At 43.2% G+C, this 17516-nt stretch overlaps 1 protein-coding gene across 1 annotated transcript in view; it reads right to left on the bottom strand.

Annotated features, from left to right (window-relative positions):
- COL4A4 (collagen type IV alpha 4 chain) overlaps positions 1–17516 on the bottom strand; it is a gene marked incomplete at its 5' end in the record, with an annotated part of 118387 nt that overhangs the window by 33891 nt on the left and 66980 nt on the right. Inside the window, 10 exons of the mRNA XM_082658683.1 lie at positions 1211–1274; positions 2128–2309; positions 3702–3809; positions 6147–6290; positions 7384–7554; positions 8601–8762; positions 10629–10847; positions 11314–11421; positions 13559–13627; positions 15390–15573. Of these exons, the coding sequence (XP_082514809.1) occupies positions 1211–1274; positions 2128–2309; positions 3702–3809; positions 6147–6290; positions 7384–7554; positions 8601–8762; positions 10629–10847; positions 11314–11421; positions 13559–13627; positions 15390–15573 (1411 nt within the window). The remainder of the gene's footprint in view (positions 1–1210; positions 1275–2127; positions 2310–3701; positions 3810–6146; positions 6291–7383; positions 7555–8600; positions 8763–10628; positions 10848–11313; positions 11422–13558; positions 13628–15389; positions 15574–17516) is intronic.

Here is a 17516-nt window from a genome sequence, read left to right as displayed (position 1 = left end):
ACTTTTTCTTACAGCAATTATCATGTTATTTATGGAGTGTCTCTCAAAGCGTAAAGCATGTTTCACTGGTAGTAAGGGAGAAGATTTTTAGGTGGTTCACTAATTACTGTTTCTGATTTTAAAGTTATTTATTTTAATCTGTATTAAAATAAAATATAACTGTACCACAAGCCTGTGAATTCACAGATAGTGAGAATAAGACTAAGGTTAAAAAGGTGAATCATTTTAAAGTAGATTTAAAGAAAAATATTAACCCAATGGTACACAAAAATAGTAAAAAAATATTAAACCTTTTGTGTAAACGCTGCAATTTAAGATACCCTGGATTTGTTTGTTTTGTTTGTCTGGATAAAGGGTTAATGAAACCTCTCTTTCTCTGAGGACATTTTTTACCTTGGGTTAACTTCCTGTTCCTATTTCTCTGGAAACCTGATAAAGGCAGAATGTAAGTTGTGTTACAAGGCAATAGTCTTTGGCACAAATTAAACTAAGGCCTGTGAGGCCAAATCCAGCCTGCAGCCTGTTGCAAAGAAAGTTTTATTGGAACACAGCTACAGCCCTTTGTTTGCATACTGTCTACGGCTGCTTTCATGCTGTGTGTGCTTTCATGCACAGCTGTTATAGCAGAGACCACACAGCTGAAGATATTTATGATCTGGCCCTTTGAGAAAAACACATTTGCTGACCCTTGGCTTATGGTAAAAATAACTCAACTGTAGATTATGTGTGGCCCAGGAATTCTTAACTGAACTATTAGCACTTGGTGGGAAGTCATGGCTTTGGCCTTCTCTGTGTACCGTGACTCTTGTAACTGGGTCGCCAAAAGCTGTACCTATGGAGTCCTTAGAAGAGATACTGGCTCCTGTGGGGCACGGGGCCATGGACCACCAATGCGAATCTGTCTCCTGGCACCTGAGCTGTCATTTATAGAGCTGCAGTCACTAGGACAGCTGAGAGTACTCCCACCAAGGAGGAAATTATGCTATGCCTGCAAGCATGCTGTTTTCTATATGGTACCCTTAGATCTGAATGACAAATATAGATGATTTAGGTCTTGTTTTGACTACCTCGTAGAGTCTAAAAAGAACTCTTTGAATGTTGCAGTTTGTTTGATCTACTTTACTTTTCATGCCAGAGGTACCTGCTCACAATGCTACAAATACCCAGGACTATGAGCTTGATGGATGGTTGCTGTATCTCCAAACCATACCTTTAGGTCCTCTTGTACCATCGATTCCTGAAAGTCCAGGGGGCCCTGGAGAACCTGGCTCACCCTGATAGTTTAATGAAACAGAAATAAGATTGTAATTGAATTTCAAATACAAATGACACATGCTTGACATGATCCAGTTATAATTTTCTAGAACTAACTTGGTTTTTATAATTTGCAGTGGTAAAGAAAATTGGAAATGCATTGCAAGCATACTACTACATGCATCTAGGTTTTAAAAGTTGACGAAACTCTTCCAGAATTAGTGATACCAACAGGGGGCATCCAAATCCCAATACTTGATTGCAAAAGAGTAATTGCATCACATCACTTGAACTTTAAGTTTTGAATGAACAAACTGATACGAAATAAACTGTTATAATTTATACCCAAAACTTGAAAAATCTATTTTATTCCAAAAGATGGGTAGCAAAGTATATTATACATTTTCCAGAAATTACGATGTAGGCTACTACATTTGTACTTCCTGGGTTCTCAAGGGGTATTTCGCTTATGATTGTAAAGATAAAGTATATTTACAGCAAAATCTATGATGTCTGCAATTGGATAGGAAAGCTTAGTAACCAGAATTTGGGTCATTTTTCAGATGACTCTTTGTGCTGGTAAACCAACAGTCCTCAGGCAAGTCTCTATGGAGCTGTTTAAACAAGGCTGGGGATAGAATGTGGAGTAAGTGACTTGATCATTTACGTCACCGGAACCAGGCATAAGCGCTGGCCAGAATTACAGTTACATCATGGCGTTCTAGAAGTTTCCATTCTTCCCTTGACCAGCTCCTTACATTCTAAAAGCCAGTGAAGGGCTGTGATGTACACTGGCAAAGTAAGATGACTTACGGGCATCCCGAGGCAGAAAGGTTTTATTATATCTTTCCTTCCAAAACAGCAGTTGCTTACCTGGTCACCTGGAAATCCCGGAAAGCCAATGAGCCCTCTCAGCCCAGGTGAGCCTGGAGGGCCTGGGGGTCCAGGAAGGCCTGGCTGCCCTTTCCTCCCGGGCTCCCCTCTGTGAAGTCCAGGTGGTCCACAGCTTCCTGGCTCTCCTTTCTTCCCTTGTATCCCAGGATGGCCTTTATCACCTGATGGGGTTAGAAGTGTTACAGACCTCTTGGAGGAAATCTCTTGAACTTTAAGGAAGAGTTAAACTATCGTGACAGGCGATAGTTAGGCTGTGGGTCTTGGTCCTACTTATAGGAGACAAAGCCATCTCCCAGGAACTGGGAGTCCTAATTAATTCCTGCCCTAAGCTGCATCACAACGGGTTTCTGGCTTCCGCGACCTCACTGTAAAAGGAGCTGCCCAGGGCTTCCCTGGTGGCGCAGTGGTTGAGAGTCCGCCTGCCGATGCAGGGGACGCGGGTTCGTGCCCCGGTCTGGGAGGATCCCATGTGCCGCGGAGCGGCTGGGCCCGTGAGCCATGGCCGCTGAGCCTGCGCGTCCGGAGCCTGTTGCTCCGCAACGGGAGAGGCCACAACAGTGAGAGGCCCGCGTACCGCAAAAAAAAAAAAAAAAAAAAAAAAAAAAAAAGGAGCTGCCCATGAAGAGACTCAAGGCTACCCCGGGGGGAGTGAGCAGCATCACTTGCTTTATTTTGGTTTGGTTTGGTTTGGTTTTTTTGCGGTACGCGGGCCTCTCACTGTTGTGGCCTCTCCCGTTGCGGAGCACAGGCTCCGGATGCGCAGGCTCAGTGGCCATGGCTCACGGGCCCAGCCGCTCCGCGGCACGTGGGATCTTCCCGGACCAGGGCACGAACCCGCGTCCCCTGCATCGGCAGGCGGACTCTCAACCACTGCGTCACCAGGGAAGCCCACTTGCTTTATTTTAACATGTTCATTTTACAAATGAGGAAGGACTTAACCAGAGGACTTAAAACATTTGTTCCCTAACTCGTTAAGGAGAGGGCCAACAAAAGAACCCAGGTCCCATTCAAATTAAGTCTAAACCGGGAAAAGAAAACACAAATGTGGTTGTCAAAATCCTTGCTCTGGGGTGTTTCTGAGGACCAGCAGCACAGGCAGCGAGGGGCTTGTTAGAAAGTCAGAGGCAGACAGGCCCCAGACCTGCTGATTGAGCATCTGCGTTTTAACAAGGGCCCCAAGGGAGGCACACTGAAGGTTGAATAGCACCCACTGAAATGATTTGGAGAGTCACTGTGCTACTCATTTTAAGATCAGCCAGCAAAACCAGGAATACTTTAAACCTGGTACCAGTATTTCATGTATCTGTCTGGACTGATTCAAGTTTGGAATATCCAAATCTATAAACACATATGAACTACAGGTAAGTTCTACCATGGAAAGAAAAGTATCATGAGGTTCTTTAGTGTATGTTTTTATTTTTATCTAAAGAATGACCTTTCCTAATCTCCGAATTACAGTTTTTTTTGGAAAGTTGTCTAATATGCATGCTTGTTTGAATGACCTGTAAAGAAGTCAACTTATTTGGTATGGTTAAAAAAACATAAGCATTTACCTTCTTTTCCTGGGAATCCACCATCTCCAGGAGGTCCAGGTTCCCCGGTTTCCCCCTTTTTCGAAATAATATCCATTTCTCCTTCATATCCTGGGGGTCCTCTTGCTCCTTTAGATATTAATTTTATAAGAGCAAAACAAAAGGAAGCACCACACACGTGATTATTCTGTTACAGCTCCTCACGCCCAGTTTGCAAATCCCCATTTAACCTGCCAAACTGTATTTATGTTCATAGATTGCACAGTATCAACATTGTTGATTGACTTCCTAAAGGAAGGGCCATGCCTTTTACATTCGTTTCCCAACTTGTCCAGCAAAGGGGACTGGTGTACACTGAGGGCTCAGTGAATGTTTGCTAAATTCAACCAAACTCGTCTCAGAGTCTTCAGACAGGCTTGAAAAGTTCCAGGTCTAAAATACATCTCTGTTACATATATAAAATGTAATATTACTCAGCCATTAAAAAGAATGAAATAACGCCATTTTGCAGCAATATGGATGGACCTAGAGATCATACAAAGCAAGGTAAGTCAGAAAGAGAAAGAAAAATACCATATGATAATCACTTATATGTGGATTCTAAAATACAAGACAAATGAACGTATCTATGAAATAGAAACAGACTCACAAACAGAGAGAACAGACCTGCAGTTGCCAAGGGGAAAGAGTAGTGGGGGAGGGAAGGACTGGGAGGTTGGGATTAGCAGATGCAAACTGATATATATAGAATGGATAAACAGCGGGGTCCTACCATATAGCACAGGGAACTATATTCAATATCCTGTGATAAAGCATAATGGAAAAGAATATGAAAAAGAATGTGTGTATAACTGAGTCACTTTTGCTGTAGGGCAGAAATGAACACAACATTATAAATCAACTATACTTCAATAAAATTTTTTAAAACTACATCTCTTTATCCTGTAAATTTTGAATTGTCCATCTCATATTTTCCAGTTCCTTATCTTCCCCTTCCTAACCAGCCTCCAATATTTTCCTTACATTAAAAGAACAGACACTTAACTTGGTTCTCCACATAGAGAATTCTAAGAGGTAGGGAGGGTATACAATATTTCTCCTGATTTCTGCAAACACTATCCAGTTGTAGATGTGGGCTGGAGTGGGCTCATCTCAGCTTGATGAGAGCCACTTAGTAACAAGTCAAGAATTTTGTAAACTAGTTGTTAAACCATCGGTAGTTTTAAATCAGTCATGTTGAGCGTATTTATGGTGGGAGTATTTACACCCTGGCAATCAGCAAACTGTAGTGTAGTAATCAGGGCATTTTTTAAAAACTTTATTTTAGAGAGCCAGCTTACCAGAACATCACTGGCATTAACCCAATTTTAAATATTTTTAGTGGGATAATTATATAGAAGCACAATAGCACAGCAAACATCACTTATCTAAGCTAACGGAGAATGACTCTGATTCCTTGATTCTATATAAATAATTTACAGGCTAGTAAAACAAAAAATAATAGTAGAATCAATCAACTAAAAGTAATTTGAATTAAATATGAGGCTATTTTCCCAAAGGGCTTTAAAGACAAAAACCTTGTTTCTAGAAATTGTCAAGCATTCATTCTTAACACTAGAAATGAAATCTTACCTTCACTCACCACAGCCTCATGGCTAAGAGATCAAAGTAAATATTTAACAGGGATGGGCACAGAACATTGACACCAGTGGTCTTGAAACTTTTTTTAAAAATAGTAATGGAAACTTTTCTTTAAATGAAGCTTGGGAGAGATGCAATTCATGGCCCAGATGAAAGCGGACTCATTCAGTTCAGCGGTCAGCAGACTACAGCCCACAGGCCAAATCCCACCTGCTGCCAGTTTTTATACAATCCATGAGCTGTGAATGGCTTTCACACTTTTAAATCATTGGGGGAGGTGATTCAAAATAAGAATAATACTTTATGACATGTGAAATTAAGTGAAGTTCAAATTTCAGTGCCCATAAATAAAATGTTCCCAGAACACAGCTATGTTTGTTTGTTTACGTGTTGTCTCAGGCTGCTTTTGTGCTACAAATGCTGAGTTGTGTAATTTCGACAGAGACCATATGGCCTTAACAAAAACACTGTTTTTTTCATTTAAAAAAATTGAAGGAGGGTTTGGGGACCAGGAGTCCTGCCTGCACCCCCTTCCCAAAAGGTGAGAAGGTTTTCTGAAACCCAAGAGCTCTAAGTCAAAGCCCTTGTTAATTTTTTTTCTATTAATAGAGCAATTCATTTGCCATAGTTATATGGGATAAGATTGGGAGGAAAGGAAAATACATTTTGTTTAAAATCCTAAAACAAACACCATAGATTCAAAAGGCAGCAGAATCCAAGCTGCAGGATAGTTCCATTTTATTTTTTCAGGGATCATACTTATAGGTTCTGGTCAAACACTAAAAACAATCTATGCTGCATCGCTGTGCCATTAGCTGCGTTTACCTTTGTCACCTTTCACTCCTCGGTCTCCCAGGGAGCCGGGCCAACCCTGTTCTCCGTGTTCTCCCTTTCTGCCAGGGTGTCCGTCCGGGCCAGGTTTTCCTCTCTCTCCCGGAAAACCCAGGAAGCCGGGTAGCCCCTGGGGTCCTGAGGAGTAACATGAAGTTTTAGGGAAAAGTTTTATAGGCTAGTACGGTTCCTAGATCTGTGTTCCTTGCCGTCCACGTGGAGAAGCGAACTCCCCCTAACTCTGAGCTTGTGCTGAAGGGAACGGTCACTACCAGCCTCCCGCCTGTAAGAGACAATCTGTCCCATCCAAGTCTCAGTTTTCCCCCCCACAGATCTGAACTGCAGGCCTTTATGCTTCTGAGTCCAGATCCCACAAAGCTTTAAGAGAACTGGGCTTCCCTGGTGGCGCAGTGGTTGAGAGTCCACCTGCCAACGCAGGGGACACGGGTTCGAGCCCTGGTCCGGGAGGATCCCACATGCTGCGGAGCGGCTGGGCCCGTGTGCCATGGCTGCTGAGCCTGCGCTCTGGAGCCTGTGCTCCGCAGTGGGAAGCCACGGCAATGAGAAGCCTGCACACCACAATGAAGGGCAGTCCCCACTCTCCGCAACTAGGGAGGGCCCGCATGCAGCAACGGGGACCCAATGCAGCCAAAAATAAATAAATAAAATAAATAAATTTTAAAAAGAAAGAAGCAGAAGTTCAAACATGTTGGTCTGGGCCTTGGCACACAGGTAGTGCCTAAAAAAAAAAAATAGAGAACTGGGTATTGGGCAGGGAGGGAGGGAGGGAGGGAGGGAGGGGGAGGGAGGGAGGGAGGGAGGGAGGGGGAGGGAGGGAGGGAGGGAGGGAGGGGGAGGGAGGGAGGAGGGAGGGAGGGAGGAGGGAGGGAGGGAGGGTAGAGGGAGGGGCCCATCCAAAGTGGAAGCACATCAGCCCTGACCTCCCCCCTCCATCAGTACCACCCAGTCCTCCGGGCAGAAGTGTGTGTAGGTTCTGTGGACCTAACCCCTCCCCCCAACACTCCCGTTTACCTAAACCAGAACATTCTGCCCCTGGAAATCACAATACAGAAGACAAGAAGAAGGGAGAAGTCACACAGGAAAGGACCAAGTCAGGCTAATATACCAGTAAACTCCACAGTATGGTCACCTGTAATTATCTTCACCTGGCAGTGGATTTCAGATTTATAAAATGGCCGGGGGGGGGGAATAATGGAAAAGCAATACCCACCCTTTGGGCCTGGAAGACCAGGTAGCGCATCATCCCCACTGGGGCCTGGGACTCCCGGGGGCCCTGGGGGTCCATCTGCCCCTGGCCGTCCTGGGACTCCGGGGAGGCCCTTCATTCCAGCGGGTCCAGGAGGCCCCATGTCCCCTTGTTGTCCTTTCCAACCTGGGGCACCTGTGACAAACCGCAGTGACAACAGTGGAGGAAGACTGAGAACTGGCTTCACACACGGGCAGGAAAAAAATCCATGGTAGCTTAAATTGTGTATCTGTGGCCAAGTAAACAATATTTATCAGCTAAAATCACAGTAGCGACTCTCCATCAGTCTAAGTATATATTTTTCTGGCTGCTATAAAAAGAAAGGCAGATTACTTGAATAAATATTTCCCAGTTGAGATGCATTATAAAGTCTTTTAAAATGGAAAGTGGATAAGGGTAAAGAATTTATATTTACTCTTGGGTGGGGAGAGGGTGGGAACTAATAGGAGAAAACATTCCAGGTGCTTCTTAAAGCTACAGCCAAGTGAATTTTGGTCAAGCTGTTCACTTTGTAATGAGAGCATTATAGGAATCACCAACGTCATCTAGAATTACTGGTGATTAAAAACAAAGCTGTAGTGGCAGGGTTTGCTCCAATCTCGTTTTGATCCTTTGAGAGGGTGTATTCTTGGATTTGGATAAACACAGCAGAATTTAAATAACAGGTGACAATCTGGATGGTGAAATAAAGATCATATTGGAAACAGCCCCCCAGCACCTTGTGTTGAGAGACACTTTCTCATGGGTCTCTTTGAAGTCTTGCTGGGTATTCCAAGAACAGAGGGTCCTGACCCATCCTCACTCGGGCTATTTCTCAAGGTTGTGTTGGCAGCGAGCAGCCTGACAGATATAGTGCCTCCCCCAGTAAGAAAAGCAAGCTGTCTTGCAGGTTAATGTATAGCTGTTGTATCTCAGGCTCAGAAACTGCAACCCACCATGTGTGCGGCATCCACTAGCCCCTCTTATATCACCCCAGAGACACTTGGGTGACACAAGGAAATGACACAAACCAACATGAAACTCCTGCTACTTGCAGTGCCATAAATAATCAAATCCTTTGTTTCTGACCCAAGAATCTTGCTTCTGCCAGCAGCCGTAAAAGAGCAACAGGTGAGCTTATTCCTCTGTAAGTAGGGTAAACCCCACACCTGTCACAGTTCTTGACACCTGCCGACACTTACCTGGACTTCCTGGAGCTCCAGGGAGCCCTGGTGGCCCTGGTCTCCCTGGAGCGCCTCTTTCACAGGAATGGCCGGGTGGACCTGGGATCCCTGGAAACCCAGCACTTCCCTCTCTCCCTTTGGGACCTTTGAGACCTGGGAATCCGGGCATGCCAGCTGGCCCTGAAATGATACAGTTCATCTGTGACACTGAGGGCATAACACTACATAGACGGCCTACAGTGGTATTCATGTATATCAATACTGGAGGTAAACATTTTGATCCCGGCTCTGGGCTCCAATGAGTTAAGCCTCTGAATGGATTTTCTTACCATAGATGATAGTGAGCTCCAAGTGCACGGTAAAACCATGCATTGCTAAGAGAATTACTTGATAAGGTTATGTAGACAATGTAGAAGTTGCTTATGCAAATTAAAAATCCATGCAGTTCTTCCTGATTTCCATTAGCCTCTAACATTGCGGCAGGCTTTACCCCAAACCACCACAATGCTTGCACGCCCAGTTTGTACTGTCTGAATTTGCATTCTGTAAACGATTTCATCATTCCAACTCTCAAAATTTGTATTTATTGGAAAGATAGCATCATGATCTTCAGGGGGAAAAAAGTCTTCCATAATTCTACACCCTAACCTAAAAATCTATTTTATTGTTTAATGTTTTCATTGTATTTTGGTTCATATGTTTGCATTTTTAAAATAGTAATCCCAGTGCACTTTCATTTGTTGGGTTATTTCATATTGCATGTTAATATGCAAATGTTTTCCATTTTATTGTAATCTTTGCAAATATAATTTTAATTGTTAATAGCTGAATAGTATTCCTTTGAGTGTGGTGTGTGAGTATGTGTATGTACGTATTACTTAGCTCTCTTTACTGTTTTCAATTGTTCCTCTACTGTGAATAATACTGCAACAGTATTTTCGTACTAACCATCTCCTGTTGAATTCTTCCCTTAAATACATTTCACAAGTGAGATAGTGGGATTACTGGGACAAAATTATTTTCATTGACTCACATAATGTATTATCTTGTTACGTTCCAATTAAATGGGTTTTTGTATATGAAAGCTTCTGACTTACAAACTATTGGATAAGCTCTCTGAGGACCAAGAATGTGGCTTATTTCCCCGCCTTCCATTTTCCCTGTACTATTGTACTATCATGGGTACCTAATAAACACTGGCCCATCCATCATTAGAAAAGAACCAGAACACTGTTTGTAAAAGTCTGATCTGGGGTCCACTTTTCGTCACCATCCCCCAGGGGTTGAAATTCAGACTGGACTGCTGGGCTCCACCCAGTTCTGATGTCATGAATCACAATTTCCTAGATTGGGGCCCAGAAGACGGTGATGTTAATGACCCCCACCTCTACCCCTGTTTTTTGGGGGGTGTGGTATTTTTAAGTACATGAAAATCTGAAAACCTCTGCTGGGGATCCTGAAGAATCCATAACGATTTCAGCAAAGGATGTGACTCAGTGCCAGGGCCATCTCCTCATCTTAAGTTTCACTGCCCTGCCTGCTACCCCTGCTGGAATGAAAGTCTCTCTATCCTTTCACCTGTCCAAAGAACACAGCGTCTGCCAGGACTCAGCTCGTGCCTAGCTCTCCCCCAGAGCTTTCCTTTGAATGCCAGCCCACCCTGCTTTGCCCCACGGAGCTGCTCTTCTCTGACAGCCTGTCCTGCCCTCCTTCAGCCTGGCAATGGCAGTGGGCTGATCTCCCTGCCCCTCGGAGCTAACATACTGTCCTGGAGTCCAAAGCAGGCAGATGTCCGGTAGCTGCTGAATCAAACTGAACAGACTGAGCCACGGTGAGCTGGGTGTGAAAACCACCAATAAAATGCAAAGGCAACACTGCGGATGCAGGTTATTAGAAATGTAACCAATGCCCATGTATGAAGGAAGATGCTTGACTGAAAATTTTAAATTCTAGATTTTTAAGGCAAGATAGTCTAGACACTCTTCAGGGACCTGTTTCAGAACTGAGCTGGCTTTATGGACCACAGGAAGAGCACAGCCCTCATACCTGCAGCCCCTGGTCGTCCAGGATCACCTCTGAGTCCTTTTGACCCTGGTACTCCTAAAAGACCCCTCTTTCCTGGGGGTCCTGGGTAGCCAATAGCAGAGTCTCCCGGAGGTCCCTTCTGACCATTCACTCCAGGTGAACCTGGAGAGCCTGGGGGCCCGACAGGGGAGGACCCCTTTTCACCTCCAAAACCTGGATCTCCCATATCACCATGAAAACCTATTGAACAAAAAATTGTTTAAATTGTTACATGTACAGATATAGAACCAACACACATATAAGACTACTACTTTGATAAAAACACATTGTTTTAAGATACAGGGATACCTACTAAAATTAGGAGTAACTTAAGAGGCAATATTGTTTTTTCCCACCTTTTGTCAGAAAATGAATTGTAACTCCGTGTTTCCTATAAGCCAATGACGTTTCCCTAATTGCTTTCACTTACCAGCAAAGAGTCTGTCTAGACTGAGCAGTTCCTACAACATAACATAATAGTCTATAACTCATGCTCCAGGTTTAAGGAGCCCTGAGACATCACAAAAGTATCATAACCTAGAAGTTATCGAAACATAGCTAAGAGCCTACTATATCAAGAAAAACCATTCTCCCACCATCTAGGGATCCCTGGGCCATTCGCTGACTAAGATCATGAGACATTCCTAAATGAAAAGCCCTTATTTACCAGGTGGACCAGGTAGTTCTGAGATTCCTGGTTTGCCACGTTGACCCTTTTCCCCATCCAGACACCTCAACCCAGGAGCTCCCCGACGACCTGGAAATCCCTTTGGACCTAAACAAAAACAACAAAACACAGACACAATAAAATCAAATGAGGACAAAATAAGATGATTTTTAAAATAAAATCTATGTTAAGTCTTTCTTAGGGTATTTCTACTTTATGGAAGTATAGGTGGTGCCTAGCCTGGTTTTTATAAGTCTTGTGCTCCAAATAAGCTTTTCATAGAGATTGTGTTAAGGTACTTTCTCAGAAGCCATACCGTAAAGAATTCTTTCTGAAAGCCTTTGGGACATACACCACCATTCAGATGAATCTTTTGATACCTTCCCATGCTGAGTCTCAAACACAAATATGTGAGGATACCCTTCCTTGTAAGAGGACAGAGGTGGTGGCCAGTGTGTGGCTTGATGAGAAAGCACCAGAATAAAGACCAAGTCTGTTTCCCTGCATCTTACTGCATTTGCCCTTAAATGAAGTACAGGCAAAAAGCACCTGCAAGTGCTTCCCTGGTGGCGCAGTGGTTGAGAGTCCGCCTGTCGATGCAGGGGACGCAGGTTCGTGCCCCGGTCCGGGGAGATCCCACATGCCGCGGAGCAGCTGGGCCCGTGAGCCATGGCCGCTGAGCCTGTGCTCCGCAACGAGAGAGGCCGCAGCAGTGAGAGGCCCGTGTACCGCAAAATAAATAAATAAATAAATAACGAGCACATTTGGGCTTCCCAGGTGGCGCAGTGGTTGAGAGTCCACCTGCCAATGCAGGGGACACGGGTTCGTGCCCCAGTCCGGGAGGATCCCACATGCCGCGGAGCAGCGGGGCCCGTGAGCCATGGCACTGAGCCTGCGAGTCCGGAGCCTGTGCTCCGCAACGGGAGAGGCCCGCGTACCGGGGAAAAAAAAAAAAAAAGCACCTGCAAAACGAATTGAGATTTTTTAAAAACCTTCTGTGTTTTCCTACAAGGAGTTCTCGAAGCAAAAATAACTTATAAATCATGAACTTCAAAGGAGATGCAACTGCTAGCTGAAACTCTGAGTGTTCACTTCCCTTGAGGCTGAAGCTGCTGGAAGTGACCACGCGTGCTTTTTATCCATCCATGACGAGGTACCAGCAAATGTGAAGATGAACGTACAATCAGTCAACCAACCATTCTTCACTCCACTGATACAGAATTATATTTCCACACCCTTGCCACTGCCTTGTGGTGGGTGGCCCGTATTTCCCACACTTTGACCCGGGGCTTGGCCATGTGACTTGCTTTGGCCAATAGGATAGTAACACCATGAAGTAATGAGAGGTGTGAACAGTGCAAGTGAAGCTGGGCCCCACCCTCTGGCATTTCTGCAACCACAGGAGCAGAGCACACCCTGGCCTCACAATGAGATGCCCGTTGCAGACCTGACCTAACCCAGGACCAGGCATGAAGCCGATAGAGACCATCTTAGATCAGCTGAACGACAGACCCATAGAGAGAAACTAAATATTATTTGTTAAAGCCCACTGCAATTTGGAGGTTGTTACACAACACGATTGTGAAAGCTAGTGGTTACAGAGGGCAATACAGAGCCATTCATCATTCAATGCTTAAACACTTTTTGTATTGATAGTTACGTAGAACAAGAAAGGTGACCTTTAGTGGCCATGCCAGTACTTAACAGGTCAATTTAAGTGAACTCTAAATAAATAAAAAAGAATTAGACAAAATCCCTTATATAGATCTAGGGTTTAATTCAGCTATAAATACGTGACTGAGTCAAGTGCAGTGGTTGTATGAAAGTGTAATCGGGTGTAGATGCATGGGCATTTTTCAGAATGTTTCTGGTCAGATATTTGGGTCTCTTGGAAAGCAGAATAGAGTAAAACTTATAATCAGTAAGCAAGTAATCAATTTTCACTCTCGGGGCACAAGTAAAGAAAGAAGATATAGTTTTAAAATGCTCAAAAGGCGATCATTTTTGCTGATATGTGATCAAATCAAGGTAAATTTTGTTGCACAGAAATATTATTCAGAGTGGGTTTGGTGGACTGGCGACCCAAGAGGAATGGCTACAAATGGTGTTTCCCGTAGTCCCTCAAAACTTTATAATCAGGGTAGAAATATCCTAAATAGTTCCTGAGGATTTGCTATTGGTTTATCTGTCTTACCAGTTCTTTTAGTTGGGAATGTGTATGACAGTAACTTCTCCTTGATCGTACCTGGAGGTCCATCAAAACCTGGCGGGCCTGGCCTCCCAGGGTAGGTTACGTTACAAGGAACTGTATCACCTGGAATGAAAAAAAAAAAATTGGCATTCACATAATTGATAGTCCAATGCAACGTGAATCTCAATGACAACTCGATCAAGATACTTCTTCATACGGTATATGTGGAATTCAAAGGAAAAGAAGACTCTCGAGTCTCATTAGGTCACTTGAACTACGTTTATTTTGAATTTCTAGAAGATCTGTCCTGAAATCTGAACTTCAACTGTCAGACAGTAATAGAAGGGGAATAAGAAAAATATTGATTCCAAGAAATATCAGTTTAATAACCTACAAAAAATAATGGATGTATAGACCCATGGATGTCTACTACAATGGAATCAGAAGCTCTGATAAATCATGAAATAGCAGCAAGTATCCAACACTGAGTTCCCAAGATCTGACTCCTAGCTTGGATGTGGGGGAATTGCGCAAATGAAGAGACTGGGAGAGATACTAATAACAGCTTCCGTTCACTGAGGGCCTGCCATGGGTCAGGTGCTTCAAATATATTGTCTCTGGGGGCTTCCCTGGTGGCCCAGTGGGTTGGGAATCCGTTTGCCAATGCAGGGGACGCGGGCCTGAGCCCTGGTCGGGGAAGATCCCACATGTGGTGGAGTAACTAAGCTCATGTGCCACAACTACTGAGCCTGTGCTCTGGAGCCTGCGAGCCACAACTACTGAGCCCATGTGCCACAACTACACGCCTAAAACCCGTGCTCCGCAACAAGAGAAGCTACCACAATGAGAAGCCCGTGCACCGCAACGAAGAGTAGCTCCCACTCACTGCAACTAGAGAAAGCCCGTGTGCAGCAATGAAGACAAAACGCAGCCAAAAATAAAATAAGTAAATTTATTAAAAATATATATATATACTGGCTCTTGTTTTTCTAATGACTTTGCAATGTGGTTTTGTCATCCTTCATTTCACTTGGTAAAGAAAATAAAATTTCAAAGTTGTGCTCTGAGTTTTCTTCTCCTTTAAAATGGAATGTTTCCCTTTTATAACAGAAATTTCATCTCATAATGTATTACACCATAAGCTCTTAAATAAAAAATGTACCATATGAATAAAAATAATGTTATATTTTGATGGTTCCAGACCATGATCTTAAACCATATCAAATTCCAAGGTATTCGTCTTTCTATGTTGTCAAAGCAAGAACCAAACATATTATTATATTATAAAATTTCACAAGTACCTATGTAACTCAAGTCATATGCACATATTACAAAAGAGAAAAATCTTAAATCAATCTTTTTCCAAACTTTTAAAAAGTTTTCAGCTATAAAACTACAAGCCACTTTATTGTTTGAAATCCAAATAACTGTCAAATATATTTAAAATCCCTCCTTTTTTTCTCCCTAGAAGGCCTACAAATGGGTTTTCATGGACAATGCTGTATTTTTAAAATGAAATATTAGTGGTTTTATTCAAATAAAATGCATAATCTCAAAAGATAGTAAAAAAGGAGAGATTTTGAATATATACATGTATATAATTTTAAGTCAGATTATCCACATTGATACTGAGAAATGAATGAAAGGCAATTTGCCAAACCAATAAAACAGCAAAGACATCTTAGCATTTTAAAGATTTGTTTTAAGTATTGATTGTGCTGTAATGCTTTTATTTGTTTGACAACATTCAAGGTTTGAACAGTGAATTGTGGGAATTTTATTTTAGAGGTTCTACCATAACTGTAATAACTTTGCCCAGAAGAGAAGCTTACTTTAGTTTCCATGATTTCACTTGACATTCTGCCACAAAAACATTCAAAATTACCTTTCTGACCCTTCAAGCCATCAGGGCCCCTCTTGCCTGGGCAGCCTGGAGCTCCTGGTTGCCCTCTCTCTCCTGGTGGACCAGGAAATCCCAGTCCCGGAGGCCCCCTAGGTCCTGCTCTGCCCGGGGGGCCTGGTGGTCCAGGAGGCCCTTTATCACCTGGGGCTGCATCTTCATGATCTCCCTGAGAACATTTGCATCAAGAGTCAATCACCAACCTCTGAAAGGCCATGAACTCAAAGCAGTCATTGTCACTGTAGGCTACAAAAATGCATGCAGAAAGCCAGTTAATTCTAGAAGTTACTTAATAGCAAATGTAATTTTAAATGATTAACTAAGATTCTTCTTAATGTTTTACATACATATCTACAGACATATATATGCTCTTGATGTGTGTTTTATGATTCAAAAACAGAAAATTATATGTGTTACGTCTTAAATACAGAATAAGAAATTTTATTTAGAACCACTCTGTGACAGCAAATACAATAACATATAGAAATGCATACATTAAGGGAAGTAGTGGGCTTACAAACTAAATAAATTCTTATCTATTAGAAACGTTTTCTTCTGCATTATTGTAAGACACAGGGAGGGACTTTATCGCCCTCCACCTCTGTGGGCCAAGGGCTGACAAATCCTTTCTCCTCCTGCATAAGAATGTGACCTTTGGTTAAGGGTCTAGTTCTGCTCTTCAGGAATCTGCATAAAAATGGATGTCAACTGCGTTACTAGACCACATTGCTTATGGTAAAATTAATCCCTGGCTGCAAAACTTGCATGTGGTCTGGAAGAACTATAAAGACCTGTGTGGAGCCTTTGTCAGGGCTTCCTTAAGAGGTGGCTCCTGTAACTGGCAAGTTCCTTGTGGGGTCCCCGCAAGCTAGCCCTGTGGTGGAGATAACACTCCCGTGGAGAAGGAGGCTTTCAAGTCCAGGCTGCTCACACTTCTGCATATGAGAATCTCATTGCCTTCACCCCAACTGAACGAAAAGCTGCAAGGACTCCCGTGTAGGAGGAAGGCCTGACACTGCCCTGCAGGCAAGCTGAGGGTCACGCCTTCTAGCCTTCTGAGCGGCCTGGTCCCAAATGTGGTCTATGAGTCTGAATTGTTTCAGACTCAGTCTGAAACTCTAGAGAGATTCCCCCGTCCCTAGCGGGTGGTATAGAAATTCCTCTCCCCATCTGATCTGTAAATATACTTCGGTTTTTCACAGTTAGGTTAGTACATGATGACACTTATCACTTAGTGACGGTGGTTTCTAAATACAGCAGTCCCCTGCTTATTCACGGTTTCACTTTCCAAGGTTTCAGTTAGGCACGGTCTGAAAATATTAAATGGAAAATTCCAGACATAAACAATTCACAAGTTTTAAACTGCGCTCCGTTCTGAGTAGCATGATGAAGCCGTCTTGCTCCATCTCACTAGGGACGCGAATCAACCCCTTCTCCAGCGTATCCTTCAGTCGGTCACTTAGTAGCGTCTGGTTATCAGATTGACTGCAGTGGTATCGCAGTGCTTGTGTGCAAGTCACCCTTATTTTACTTAGTAACAGCCCCAGAGCACAAGAGTAGGGACGCTGATAATTCAGATATGCCCAAGAGAAGTTGTAAAGTGCTTCCTCTAAGTGAAAAGGTGCACGTTCTCAATTTAATAAGGAAAGAAAGAAGAATCGTATGCTGAGGTTGCTAAGATCTATGGTAAGAATGACTTTTATATCCATGAGATTGTGAAGAAGGAAAATGAAATTTGTGCTAGTTTTGCTGCCACACCGCAACCTGCAGAAGTCGTGGCACAGTGCTTGCTAAGTGCTTAGTTAAGATGGAAAGGCATTAAATTTGTACAACAAGATATTTTGAGAGAGAGAGAGACACTACATTCACATAAATTGTATTACAGTATCTTGTTATAATTGTTTTATTTTATTATTAGTTGTTAATCTCTCACAGGGCCTAATTTATAAATTAAACTTTATCATAGGTATGTATCATAGGTATGTATGGGGTCGGGTACTATCCACGGTTTCAGGCATCCACTTGGGGTCTTGCACCATGTCCCCTGTGGATGAGGGGGGACCACTGTAGTTTCTTAAGTGGAAGAATGAATGAAACAGGGATTACCAAATC

The sequence above is a fragment of the Grampus griseus genome, assembly GCF_964374135.1.
Source record: "Grampus griseus genome assembly, chromosome: 7".
Taxonomy (NCBI): domain Eukaryota; kingdom Metazoa; phylum Chordata; class Mammalia; order Artiodactyla; family Delphinidae; genus Grampus; species Grampus griseus.
This window is presented reverse-complemented; position numbering and strand designations above follow the sequence as displayed.